Below are 14,969 nucleotides of genomic sequence, written 5' to 3'. Positions count from 1 at the left end.
CGTATACAATTCAGGTATCGGACTTGACCCCTTGGTTTATGTTTTCTTCTAAATTTTATCTCCTCATACTATTCATTTTTAAATTTATATTTTACCACATGCTTTGAGCATCTCAAAAGCTTAAACTGGGTACATCTGTTGGCTTAGCAGCTTTAAGATATTCTCCTTTATGACTAAGCAGCAGGTGCTGTTCAGTTTATTTTCATGCACGTAAACTAAGCCCTTGAACTTGGAGTGAGGAAAAGCATTCGGCTTAAAGTTTAGAACGGAAGGAACTACACAACTGCTTCCTTTAGAACAGCCTGCTTTTTCAGCTTCCTGTATGAAAATAATACTGTATTTTTATAGGAATTGCTAAGAAACAATGAAATTACATTTAAGCCTTTAGATGGTTAAGTTTCAAATCCTTTAAAGAGCAAAAGATTTTTTCCAATAGTTTTGATATTTAAACAAGCCAGGAATAGAATGGATTAAAAAAATAAAATAGAAATGTGGTATAAAGTTTAAATGGATTATGCACTTTTCAGATTATAATAAGAAGTTCATGTTTTTTTCCAGTAACTGACAGACATTAAGACTTTTGGCTTTAAAAGTCCCAACTATCAAGCTACTGTATTTGGTAGAGATGATGGAGAAAAGGTTTTCTTTGTTGGTGTGGTTGCTACTATTGTTGTTATGAAACTATTTTGACTAAAACACACACACATCAAAGTTATTATTAAACACAGCTTCTCAGACTCTAACTGAACCAGAGATAATTGACTAGCCCATTTAAAAATAAAAGTAAAATGTATGCAGAATCTCAAATTCCAGGAGAGAGAAGTAACCACCCCAGGGTGCAGGCCTTAAACATCCTCCCAAACTTCTACAAAGCAGCCAAGTTGCCCGGCCATCTGCTTCCTTGGCCGTCTCTCACATATGGATTTCAATGGCTAACATGCAGAGCCGGAAAGACGATTATGCTGTCCATCAGCTCTAAGTTTTCTCCGTGCATAATTTAATGTATTACTACTATGCATTTAGAAATTTTCTGTCAAGGGCTGTTAAATGAACTAAAGCTTATAATGAAATTCAACCTCTCATTCTCATAGTATTCTTTCCTAAAAGCTAACATTTCATCTTACTCAAATATTCAAGATACAAATGTGTCTAAAGTTCCAACCACCTGGATGTTTAGGAGAGAGTAACACAGACTTGGAAAACTATAGCTATTGAAACTACAATTTCCTGGATGTTCTCTAACCCACTCCAGTCCTACCCTTGCACAGCATCCAGCATCAGGCCACACGGCTGTTTCAAATGCAGGACTCAGAGATCCATAAGGCCCTGGCTGAAGCCAGGTGGACAGCAGCTCAATCCCAGTGTAAGTTCCAGCCATGGAAGCACCGTAGTCCACTGCTGTGGCCTGGACCCTGTGAAGTAAAGGGCTGCCTGGAGGAGCAGCAGCAGTGGGAACGGAAGGCTGTGGTGGCTGGTGTCTGGAACGAAGACTCGGGGCTTCCTGGAGGACTCAGGGATTCCCTACCTGGAATTGGACACTTGCAGAAGATAATATGGGAAGTCCCAAACAAGAAAAAGCTAAAAGAGTTTATCACCACCAAACCAGTTAAAGTGATTTCATTAAGAAGATCAAAAATGTGAATTATAAAATGGCAATAACTACACACCTACCAATAATTACTTTAAATGTGAATGGATTAAATGCTCCAATCAAAAGTCACAGGATGGCTGAATAGATAAGAAAACAAGACCCATACATATGCTGCCTACGAAAGACTCATTTCAGATCAAAAGACACACACAAACTGAAAGTAAAGGGATGAGAAAAGATGTTTTATGTCACAAACAAACAAAAAAACCTGCGGTAGCAATACTTATACCAGAAAAAATAGACTTTAAAACAAAGGCTATCACAAGAGACAGAGAAAGATCCAGTAATCCCACTTCTGGGGATTTATCCAAAGAAACCCAAAAGGGTAATTCGAAGACATATGATCCCTGTGTTGTATATATGCTGTAAATAATGTGTGTAGCATTATTTAAAATAGCTAAGATAATGGAAGCAACCTAACAGTCCCTCGATGGATGAATGGATAAAAAAGAGGTGGTCCATATAAACAACTGAATTTTACTTAGCCATAAAAAAAAAGGGGATGAAATCTCACCAACTGCAACAATGTCGATGGACCTAGACGGTATTGTGCTAAGTGAAATGGGTCAAAGACAAATGCCATGTGATTTCACTTATATGTGGAACCTAAAAACAAATGAACAAAATAAACAAACTTATAAATAAAGAGAACATTTTGATGGTTACAGACGGAAAGGAGGTGAGGGGGGACAGGTGGAAAAGAGAAAGGGATTAAGATGTGCAACTTGCAAGATATAAACACAGTCACGGGGATGTATGGTACAGTATGCGGAACACAGTCATTAATCCTGCAATAACTATGTATGGTGTCAGATGGGTCCTAGACTTACGGGCGTGAGCACTTTGTAAGTTATATGAATGTCTAACCACTATGTTGTACACCTGAAACTCATAATATTGTATGTCAACTGTAATTAAAAAATAAAATAAAAATAATTTTAAAAAGAAGACAACAAAGGAAAGCGTGCCTTCCAGAGTCCCCAGCAACCTTTCCTGTGCCTTCTCCGGGTGCGCCTTGTGCCACACTGCCACTGAACTTTCTGACCCTCCTTTCCAGCGACATCCACCCACGGGCACATCGGTCTCTCTTTACCTTTTCGCCTGCCCATAGGAATCTAAGGTCATGGGGTGGAGGAGCGTGCCTTTTCATCTCTGTATCTACCCGTAGTTTCTGGAAGAGTAGTTGGTGTGAGGTAGTCATTCAGTATTTGTTTCTGAATGTCTTGTGGGAGAGCAAAACAAAGTCTGTCTTCTAGTACGTTCACAGCACCACCTCCAAACTGTGCCCAACCCCTATTCCATGCCTAGTGTTCATTCTTTAAAACCACTATCAGGAAAGGATATAATAAATCCCTTCATTCTAAGGGGAAAATGACAAATAAGTGGCTGACCTCTCTTAGTGGCTCTGCAAAATGATGGCATTTCAATCACGCGGATGTGACCAGGAGCGAGATTCCAGGCTGCAGCCTGGGCTCACACCGCAGGGGCACCTGCTTTCCTTGTACACCGGGCATGTCCACCATACAGGAAGGTTATTCTGTTTAATTATTTTCTTCTGAGTCTTCGGCTCCTTTGGCTCTAACTGCTATCTTTATCCTATGTTCTCCAGTAACCCTTGTCTAGACCCCTTGAGTACAGTAACTAAGCCACGCAAGCAACTATACCACTTTAATTAATATACTGATCACAGATAGCCATATAGTACAGTTCAGCATACACTTACTTTATTTTATATTTGTCCATTTTCATTCTCAACTACTTTGGAAACTGCCTAAGAGAAGGAGCTCTGTATACTTACTTCTCCACACTGAGTCCTAGCTCAATACTGACAACAGAGAAGGTAGTCAATGGAGGACACTACGAACAAGATTTGTAATCCAGCAAACACAGAAAATGTTTTAGATAGTAACCTCACTGTTACAAAAGCATTCAAAATTACCAGAAAACTAGAATGAACAATGGTAATATTGATACTGTTAAAAAGCAATTCACATTTACTGAGACTTTACTAAATGTCAAACTTTGACTTATGCCCTTCACAGATGGTCTTTCATTTAATCCTCATGAGGTCTGGAGAGGTTAAATACCTCAGTTACACTATCCAATGGGGCACCAGGCAGGCTGATTCCAAGTCTACATTCAACAGGCTTATGAATTAAAAAACTTAAGATCCCCCAAATAATTCCTAACAGTATGGCTAAGAAGATGTGTAGTGATTTAAAAGAACTTGGCCTCTTAGCCCCTACTCATGGAGTTTCCTTCACAGGAACATCCTCTTCACCCCATCTCCCTATCGGGCAACCCCACACATCCCGAAAGTCACTTCAAGCTTTCCCTAACTCCCTTCTGCAACATTCCCATCGCACCCTGCACACACCGACAGTCTGTCAACGGTCCTGCTCTCATCCACATGTCTGTTTTATTTATTTCCCCATGAGAATCTAAGCTCTTAAGAGTTGAGAACATTGTATTTTCATCTGTGTACCCAGGTCTCTAACACAGTACTACCACATAGCAAGTGCAAGGTCAAAGTTTGTTCTTGAAATAATTGTAGGAATGGCATTAAGATTCTTAGTTTGCAACATCTATCGTTCACGGCAGATCTGCATCAAGATCTACATCACAACTTTCAACTCAATAATTTAAATTTGTTTCCATAGCAACGAGACAAAGTGCTTCTTATAATACCGGGAAAGGCAAGCTCTAACTTAAGGTTCAACCCACTGAAATACTTCACAATCATTTGCTTTTGTTCTTAGTATGAAAAGATAGAATGGCAGCATTTTGCTTTCTGTAACTTCCTCTCTCTTTAAGAATACTTTAACTTTAAACACCAAAAAACCCAAAACTTATTTTTTCAAACATAACTAGACTATAATTTCCATTAATAAAAGGACAGCATCTTATTACTTTACGAATCTGAAATCTCTATAAGAGAACAATACATCTAATCAGGCCATAGTTATATTTCAGACTCTTAGAGACCAAAAGATAGAAATTGTGACATTTTCTTTTTAAAGTAAACATCACTCTTTTCTGACAACTGACTTTATATAAAAGATGTCACCGACAATTCTTTAAGAAAGTAATTACAGGAGTGACCTCTCTGAGCTCATTTAAAACATGGCCTAACCCAGGTAAGGGGATATTATAAGACAACTTCTCAAGGCCTCTTCCAGCTCAGTAATTTTAAATGAAAGAAAAGGAAAATTGGGGTCAATTTTCATTCTTAATTAGCTGCTTTCTGAAAGTTTTCTGATTTCCGTGATATTAAATTTCAATTTCTGGGCATCCATTCACATCTTTAAAAATAAATAAATAAATGGTCTCCTTCCTTTCATCCACTTCCACCACCCCTAATTGCCACACCAATAAAAAGCAGGTGTGGTACCTAGACAGCCCCAAGTTCTTATCAGGATAACAAAGCAGAAATGTAAATACAGCTCAGCTCAAGGGGAGGCTATGCTCAGCTATAATTCCTTCAGCAGGGAAGCCAACAAAACATAGATGATCAATCACACATCCTAACCGGGAAAGCTACCCAGTGAAAATAAATTGCGTGCCTAAGTGCCTGAATTAATTAAATCCCACCAAAAGAGATCTCATCTGAAATTTATTGAGTCTCTCAAATCTTCTATTTTAAAAACCTGTCTTCCTCAAGATTTACTGCTGGAAGTAACCGTGTATTAACCAGAACAATCCTCATAGTTTGGTTCTGACCTTTAATGACAAATGGGATGCTGTTTGGTTTAAAAGCCCAATAATTTAGATAATAAACTCTTCAAATGATACTGAGACTTACTGATACGTTTAAAAGCTATGATTCAGCTAGATGAAGAGACTGACAACTTCGCTATGTTATCCTGCTGAGCACAAAATATCAGACGTCAACCCACGTCACAAGCCTCACTCCTCATTCCTCATGTTTACTCACCAGCGTCTCTGCTGCTTCTGAGCAGCACCTGAAGAACATGAGTTTCAGGAGTAAGTTAGGAGACTATGAGAAAGACAATATGAGAAACTCTAAGAAATGGTGAAAAAAGCCAGAATGAGAATATATTCAACTCAGACATTCAAACAAAGCAGGCCTTTATAGGTTCCTCCCTATCTGAATAAATACACAATGTTCCCTCTTTCCGGCTAAACTGTGGTGTAGGACCTCATGTCTAAGCACTTTTTACTTGACACCATGAGTATTGTATATCATTATAAATGAAATGTCAAAATTCACTTGTAATTGTCTTCTACAAGTTCTTTTTATTCATTCTGGTTCAAGAACACCCTTAGAAAAGATACTAGTCATCCATTAACTAGGGAGATTGTACGCTTATACAAATGTCATGTCACGTGGCTTCATTTTGTTCTTCTAATATTAGCCAATAATAAATCATGGTTTCTATGCCTTAGCATTCAAAAGCCAGGCAGAAAGCCATAGGGAAGTTCAGCATTCACCTGATCAAATACAGCAGAGCCTTAATTCTCTATACTGTTATTCTACAGTACGGAAAAGGGAAGTAGGGCCAGTTGCCTCTCTAAAACTGCCATTCTTTCCATTTTAATAATTTCCATTTCAATACCTAATCTACTGCAGCTTTGCTGGGTTGGCTTTGTGAAGGGATTAAAAGCAGACTGCATTTGTAGCCAATTGGTCTGTATGCTTAATGCAAAAGTATTAGGTAAATGGTATATTCTTATCATTCTGTGAACATAATGCATCAAACTCGAGGCTTCCTATACAACACAACTCCCCTGAGCACCTTTAATGAGGAGTTTTGCTGGGTGATGGAGTAGATCAATTCCCTGACTTCAAGGTTTGTGAGGAAGAAGGATAAGGAAACAATCACAACAGTGGTGTGGCAAAGAATATTAGATCAGAGCAAAGTGTTAAGGAAGCGCTGAGGGTTGGGAGTGGGGGGACAAGGACATTAACACAACTGAGCAAGAGGACCAGCAAAGGTGTCCCAGAAGAAATAAGCAATGGAGCTAAATCTTAAAGAATAAAATAGGAGAAGGTCAGGAAGGTGGGGAGAAAGGGAGGTGGCAATCCAAGCAGAGGGAGCTGATATGCAAGTGACCTCTCCAAGACTTTATCAACATACTCTACCTCGCTACCCTCCTTTAACCAGGAAGCTAAAGCAATAGGAAGCCCCCAGATAGAGGAAAATGCATGTTCCAAAGTACTTTACACTGGGTGACTGTTATATAAACTTCAAGACTTATGATATGAGAGAAAGCAACATTTGTGTAAGCACATACTGTTTGCTGGACACATTGTTATAAAGTTTGAGACTAAAAAAAAAGTGCAGAGCTAACAGGTTTTAAAGCACTTGTAAAGCATGGAAATTCAGTTGCGTTTGTTTAATTAGGAAAAGTTTTTTTGTAATTCTAAAAGTAGACAGGTGGAATCAATTTAGGAAACAAAAACTAAATTAAGTAGCTTCTTATTTGAAAAAAAAAAAATGATCCTTAACTAGTTCTTTGAGTCCTTGAGGAGGGGAAAATGACTCCCTACAATAGTATTTACTGAGTAATAACTCACATTTTCTCATATAAACCGCAATCAGAAGAAAAGTACCATTATCATCTATATTTTACAGATGAAAGAGGTAAGGCTAAACTCATGGTTACACGGAGTATACAGGCGGCAGGATCAGAATGCAGGTTTTCTGACTCAAGAACCTGTGTTGTGGTCCTGGCACTATCACAAACTAGCTGCTCAGTCCCACTGCTGTTTTCTCCTCTACAAAATTAAGGAGTTGAAAATTTTATAATTTTGAGAAGTAAACTGTTAAAGGAATATCTTGCTCTTTCAGTCATAAAATTTTTCAAAAACGATTAGGTTTACCTTGTCTTTGTATTATATGATTAAGAAACTAAATAATGCACATAACCCTTGGCCCTGATGGCCATTGGAAAATAACTCCTTCATTTTTCCCCTCTTGTTTCTTCCCTACAAATGACCACTGGCCATACGGGTGCATCCCAGGGGAAAGCTGGTATAAATTTTTTTTTTCCACATAAATTATCCTATTTATTCTTATTTTTTTAATTGAAGAAATTATTTAAATTCATCCCCCATCTACCTCCACCCTCCCTGTTATGAATTTTCAAAATCCGTAAACACAGTAACTTGATTCAGATTGAAGAGGAACTCAACCTCCTAATATGGACTCTAACAAGGTATAATATTATGCTGGTTTCATTCCATTTATAAAATATAGAATTAAAACTTTTTAATGGTAAAAATGCTTTTTAAACAAAGTTATGTTAAACAAGGAACAGTTAGTGAGATTAAGTCTGCAGTGAAATACTGATGTAAATCTTCAAAACAATCCTTTCACATTCCACCCCCAGATTTTCCTCCTATTCAACATGATCTTGTCAGCAACACCTGCCACTACTGTTACAGCTATAGTTACCATGACCACTGCAAACAGTCTTAACAGGAATAAAAAGCAGGTTTGGCAATTAAACCCAAGGGAACATCAGCTGCATGCAGAATTGCTCTTGGAATACTCTCATTTTTCAGAATATAGCAACAAAGAGGGAGATCTGCAGCCAGCGCAAAATAAGAACCAATGCTTTTGTGGCCTCATAGATTCATCCTAGATTCAACAAAATCAGGCCCCTCGGTCAGGCATCAGCTTCTCCAAGGAGGCTTCTTATCCCACTCTTTACGCACACCGCACTCTTACCTGCCTTTATCGCAGCATTTATTACACTATGGAGAAAACTGTAAGACTGTGCATTTTCTCTGAGCCTCACTATCCTCATTTGTCTTGGAGAAGAAATAGTTTAAACCAAGACCTTAAAAGAACCATATTGGTTAAAATGAAAAAAAAATTATCAAAAGAAAAAATGATCAAAATTATATATAATACAGTAAGCAGAAGAAAGGAAACAGTGAAGATCAGAGCAGAAAAATCATTGAGAGAGAAATGAAGGAAACCACAAGCTGTTTTTTTTTTTTTTTTGAGAAGGTAAATAAAATGGTAAGTCTTCAATTGGACTGAGCAAGGGGAAAAAAGAGAAGACACAAAGTATCAACTGAGAGGTGATACCACCATAGATTCTATAGATATGAGATAATAAGAGACTATTGTGAAAAACTTGATGACAATAAACTCAATGATTTAGATGAAATGGACAAATTCTTTGATACAAAGTGTAGAAACTCACTCAAAAAGCAATAGATAACTTGAATAGCCCTAGCTCTATTTTTAAAATTGAATTTGTAGTCTTAAATCTTCCCTCAAAGAAAACTCTGAATCCAGATGGTGAATTCTAACAAACATTTAAGGAAAAAATAGTACCAATTCTACAGATTCTTTCAGAAAATTAAACAAGAGGAAATAATTCCCAAATAATCCTATGAGGCCAGCATTAACCTGATAATAAAGCTAGACAAAGACATTACAAAAGGCAGTTATGCCCCTTATGAACACAGATGGAAAAAATTCTGAACAAAATTATAGCAAATCAAATACAACAATCTATAAAAAGGATAATACATCATGCATGACCAAGTGGGGTTCATCCCAGGAATGCAAAGCTGGTTTACCATTTGAAATACAATCAATGTAATTTCATATTAACAAACTAATAAATAAAAACCATATGATCATCCCCATACATGCAAAAAAAAAAAATCTAACAAAATTCAAAATCCATTCCTGATTGACTCTTAACAAGCTAAGAATAGAATTTCCGCAATCTGATAAATCCCTTTACCACACACCCCCACACGCCATCTACAGTTAATATCACACAATAGTGAGAGACTGATTTCCCTCTAAGATGAGGAACAAGACAAGGATGTCTACTCTCATCCCTTCTAGCCATTGTATTAGAGATTCCGGTCAGGGCAATAAGGCCAGAAAAAGAAATAACAGGCATTCGAATTAGAAAAGGAGAACTAAACTGTCTTTATTCAAAAATCACAATTATTTTTGCAGAAAATCCAATGAACTCTATAAAAAAGTTACTAGAACTAATAAGTGAGTTTAGCCAAGTTGAGGATGTAAGATCTATAGACAAAACTGAATTGTATTTCTGTACTAGTAATGAATAATTTTACATTAAAATTTTTAAAAATATCATGTAGAATGTCAAAAATATGAAATACTTAGAGATAAATCCGACAAAATATGTTCAAAATCTGTACTGTAAAACACTGCTGAGAGAAATTAAAGATATAAAGAGGGAGAAATAGCATGTTCATGGGTTGGAAGATTCAACATTGTTAAGAAGTCAATTCTCTCCAAATTGATATACAGATTCAATATAATCCCAAACAAAATCCCAGCAAGCTGTTTTGTGAAAATTGATAAGTGGATTCTAAACTTCACGTGGATAGTCAAAGGACCTGGAATAGCCAAAACAACTTTGGAAGAAAAAAAAAGAACAAAGTTGGAGGACTAATGCTATCAAATTTCAAGACTTAACAAAGCTACAGTAATTAACAGTGCTGGTACTAGTGTGGAGACAAGTAGATCAATGGGACATAACAGAGTCCAAAACAGACCCATACACATGGACAATTGACTTTCGACAAAGGTGCAAAGGCAATTCAATGAAGAGAGAATGGCCATTTCAACAAATGGTGCAGGAATAACTAGAGACTATATGCAAAAAATATGATCTTTGATCCATATCTTGCACTACACACAAAAATTAAGTCAAAACAGATCATAAACCTAAATGTAAAACTAAAACCATAAAAATTCTACAAAGAAAACATAGGAGATAATCTCTGTGATTTAGGATTAGGTAAAGCTTTCTTAAATACAATACCAGAAACATAACCCATAAAAGAAGAAATTGATAAACTGAACTATATCAAAATTAAGAACTTCAGCTTTTTGAAAGACACCATTAAGAGAATCAAAAGACAAGTCAGATTGGGAGAAAATATCTGCAGATAATATATCTGATAAGCACTCTATATCCAGAATATATAAAGAACTTCCAAAACTCAATAAGAAAACAATCCAATAAAGAAACGGGTAAAAAACCTGACACTTCACAGAGAAATGGCAAGTAAGTGCACGAAAATATGTTCGACACATTAATCTTTAATAAAATGCAAATTAACATCACAATGAGACACCACTACACATTTATTAGAATGGACACAATTAAAAAGACTGCCCATGCCGACTGCTGACGGAGATGTGGGGCAACTGGAACTCCCATACACTGCTGCTGGGGAATGTGAAAAGATGCAACAACTTAAAAATAATTTGGCAGTTTTTAAAAAGTTAAACATACACCTACCATGTGATCCAGCCATCCCACTCCTAAGTATTTGCCTAAGAGAAAAGAAAGCATATGTCCATACAATGACTTACAAATAAACGTTCTGATCAGTTTTATTTGTAATAGCCAGAAACCGAAAACACTCAAACGGCCATCAATAGTGAAAAGATATACAAATTATGAAATACCCACATTCCTCAGCAATAAAAAGAAATAAACTATTAATACACTCAATGACATGGATGAATCTCAAAATAATTATGCTGAGTGAAAGAAGCCAAACAAAAAAAGGGTACATACTATACAAATCCACTTATATAAAACCCTAGAATATGCAAATTAATCTAACGATAGTATATGTGCTGCCGCAGCAGATCAGTGGTTGCCTGGAGATGCGACAGAGACACGAAAGGGTAAGATTACAAAGGGGTGCAAACAAAATTCGGGGGGTGGGGGTGATAAATATTTTCCTTATTCTTACTGTGGTGGTAGTTTTGCGGGTATATACATGTGTCAGAACTGATTAAACTGTACACTTGAAACATGTGCCACTTATTATGTGCCAATTATGTCTCAATAAAGCTGGAAAAAAATAACTGCCTAAATTTTATAACATCCATTTTAAATTGCCTTTTTCATCAGCATACTAAAAATCATTGTAGAAAGCAATTGATATAACTGCCTCAAATACCTTTTCCTTTGACCTTTACTCTATATAAACACAACTGTAAAAGTCAATTACTATTGGATGGAAAAGTGAAAAAACTGGTCTCTCTGGATTGCACAGTGGTCTGTTTGCTGGCTTCAAATGAAGCCTGAATATTCAGCTAAACTACCAGAACTGAAGGCTTGGTCATTTAATATTGAAAATATGATAACCATAAGCTGCTCTAGAGCAATTCATATATTCGAATAAACATTTATTGCATGTGTATTCTTTCTGGCATTGTTGAGAGTGTTGGATTTCATGAAGAATGGTTGGTACCAAGTTACAAAGCCATTTCATATCTACTCTGGAAATAATTTGTAAGGTTTTAGTCACTGCATTTAAATAACATGATTAAAGATTAACCATGGAAATAAGCGGGCTATTCTAATACAGTGAAAGTAAAAATAATAAATGCTAGTGATAAGATGATTAAAGAATTATACATTGACAGCTTAGAATTCCAAAGCAAAGGTACCTCTTGAAGCCTAAGTGAATTCAGGACAAATATTTAGAAAAACACTTCCATACCCATACTCTGCTCCAAGTTCCACCAGCACGGATATACAAAAAGATGTCAAAAACTTAAGTAGACAGATCCAAAATGATTTATATACAGAAAGTAACAACTAGGAAGCTCTAAGTAAATCCCTTAAATATCAGTATCAATGTCTAATCAATGTACTGTATACTTCGATTTAAAAAAAAGTTAATATCAAAGATGACACTCTGCCACAGCACATTCTTTACTGCCGATTGTAGAGAATTCTATGCTAACTGGACCAAGGGAGGTAATGAAAGCAGCTAGAAGATGTAGCTTATTTACTCATCACAAACACCACTCAACAGGTCCACGTCTCGGCACAATGTATTTTACAGCTTATCAAGGGTATACATCTGAAAACCTTTTACTATCTTTTTACCCCTACAGTGGCATTTCTCGTTTAGGCTTTTTCTATAAAAGAATCCACAGCTCATGCAACGGATATAAAATTAATAACTATCCCTTACAGAGATAACTGTTGATGACATTGTGCTTCAGTTTCCCTTAGAAATTGTATTCCTTTTGTAAAATTTTCAGATTGCCTCCAAACTGTCATATTTTGGGTCCTCGAAGGAACAATTTTATGAAGCAATAAGCTTTTAATGAAGTTTGACATAATGAGTCCCTGTCACATGTTCTAAACACATCATGTCCAAATTCATATCCACACCATAAAATACCGCTAATCTTCTAAGCAGTCGGTAACCACAGCATTCCAGAAGGCAGGTTCCACGAGCACAGCCTGTGAACAGTCTCTTTTCCACAGAGACGCGATAGCCATTATCACAAAAGACGAAAAATCAAACCGCAGTACTCAGTCATTTTACCTTGTAGTTTTTGCTCAGATTTCAACAAATGAAAATGGTTGTTTTAGGTAAAATGGTAAGAAAAATATCCAGAAAGCATTCAACAGCTGATAGTTCGCATAAAATTCTCATTATGGGACGTTCCCATCTCACCTCCAATATTTACTTTAATTAAAATGATGAAATGACACCTGCTGCAGTTTGAGTTCCATTTAATCTGGGAACCAAATCTGTGTTTCTTCATGACACCATCAGGTAATTATGGCCCTACTGTCACATTTCCTTTCAGAGGAAAATACTGTTCTATCACCTGACATCCACTGGCAATTTATGATGTGCCGGGCACTGCACTAAATACTTTACATGCAACATTTCCATTCGCCCTCACATTTTACAGCTTGAGGGTGTGAACAACCTTAAGAACTTGCCTGAGGCCACAGTCCTAACAACACAGAGGGAGTCTTGAACCCTCTAGCAACAAGTCTCCCATGGCAGGCCCCAAGTGGGCCCACACTTGCCTGCGAATGTGGACACGTCCACCATGAGTACCTGTTTGTTTAATCTCCGAGTGGTTATTCTCTAACTCACTGTACGTCTTAATGAGGAAGAGAAACAGCGTTGTGGCAGTTGTGACAAGACTAGGTGTATGCAGTAATTCGCCTTCCATGCTTTGGCTTCAGGTACCCTGTGATACTCTTGCAAAATCAGGTGAGGTCTCTTTTGTAGGAAGACATGATTATTTTAGAGCTACTGGGAGCCTAACTAGTGGTGTGATTATTACTTATGACCACATGTAAAGTAGTGTTAAATATTTAAAACAATTCTGCTATAAAATTTTATCAATATTTATCACGTAGGCAAGTAATCAACATAAAGTTATAACAAATAGGCTACATAAAAAAGTAATTTATCCTTCATTCCTCCCAAGGTTTGCCATTTCATTAATGACAGCATGGAACAGTGGTTTACAATAACACTCCGGAGCCCCTACGGGGTGCCAGTCCAGCCTTCTACCATCCTCTGAAAATATACTAGAGTTTCATGGATATCACACTCATAAAATAAGTCTACAAACCACACCCCCACCCTTATAGAATTTCTGTACATTGTTTTAGCTATCTTTGAGATGTAGTCTAAAACTTAAATTCAGGCTTCAATAACATAGAAGCAAAAGCTGGTTGATTAGCTTCTGCATTCTCTTTGACAATTAAAGATTATTCAGTAGAGAGCATAAACACGATTTGTCAGCCACTGAAACTACAGAAACTACAGTTAAAGCACACTAGGAGTGCCTAATCGCATACAAAACACATATACTACTTAGAACCACTTATCGAATTCTTTATAACTGCTAGTCAACACATGAACCTACACTCTAGACACACTTAAACAGAAGTGCATTTCGATTGTTTTATACTTTCCATATCTCGAATTCTTCTTAATTAGACTAAATCTAGGTAGAGATAAAATGTTTGGATTGCCCTCTCCCTTATTTAATGCTCTGTTTTGCATTATATGTATCAGTCATAGAAAAGGCCAAAGATTAAATGAGTAGAAGAACTGGGAACGGGGTATGGGAAAGTGATCCTGTCGCTTTAAGCGGAGTGACAGAGGAGTGACACCGACACACCCGAGACCAAGCATGGAGGGGTCAGGGCTCTTTCTTCAGAGCACGTGTTAACCACTCTCCCTGACATCTAGGCTGTGACCTTTCCTGTTTTGAATGATGCTACTTTGAAGAACTAGTAAAGAATGAAACCGCCTCTCAAGAATAAATCACTTCAGAATCATCTACACTATATCAGATGCATTTTAGCTATTTTTTTCCAGGAGCTGATAAGGGGTGCCTCCAGAAATCAGCGTTCTTTAATTTCAATTCTGATTTCAAAACAGATACAATTTGCAGAGGAGTGGGGTCTCAGCACCAAGATTCTCCATTTAATTATGTACTTAACTAATCTATGCGACAATCAAACCCATGATTTTGATCTCATTATCATTAAA

At 36.9% G+C, this 14,969-nt stretch overlaps 1 protein-coding gene across 6 annotated transcripts in view; it reads right to left on the bottom strand.

The window, feature by feature from the left end:
• Positions 1–14,969, bottom strand: part of MKL2 (MKL1/myocardin like 2) — a 180,394-nt gene that overhangs the window by 155,468 nt on the left and 9,957 nt on the right. For 4 of the 6 annotated variants that reach the window (XM_025046089.1, XM_015588607.2, XM_025046090.1 and 1 more), the window contains exon 2: positions 10,928–10,962. The exons of the other annotated variants lie outside the window; for them this stretch is intronic. In XM_025046089.1, coding sequence (XP_024901857.1) covers positions 10,928–10,930 — 3 coding nt within the window. In that variant the 5' untranslated portion in view covers positions 10,931–10,962. The remainder of the gene's footprint in view (positions 1–10,927; positions 10,963–14,969) is intronic. 6 annotated transcript variants of the gene reach the window in all.

This window comes from Pteropus alecto, unplaced genomic scaffold, assembly GCF_000325575.1.
Source record: "Pteropus alecto unplaced genomic scaffold, ASM32557v1 scaffold34, whole genome shotgun sequence".
Lineage (NCBI taxonomy): Eukaryota > Metazoa > Chordata > Mammalia > Chiroptera > Pteropodidae > Pteropus > Pteropus alecto.
Note: the sequence above shows the minus strand (reverse complement) of the source record. Positions and strands in the feature narration are given on the sequence as shown.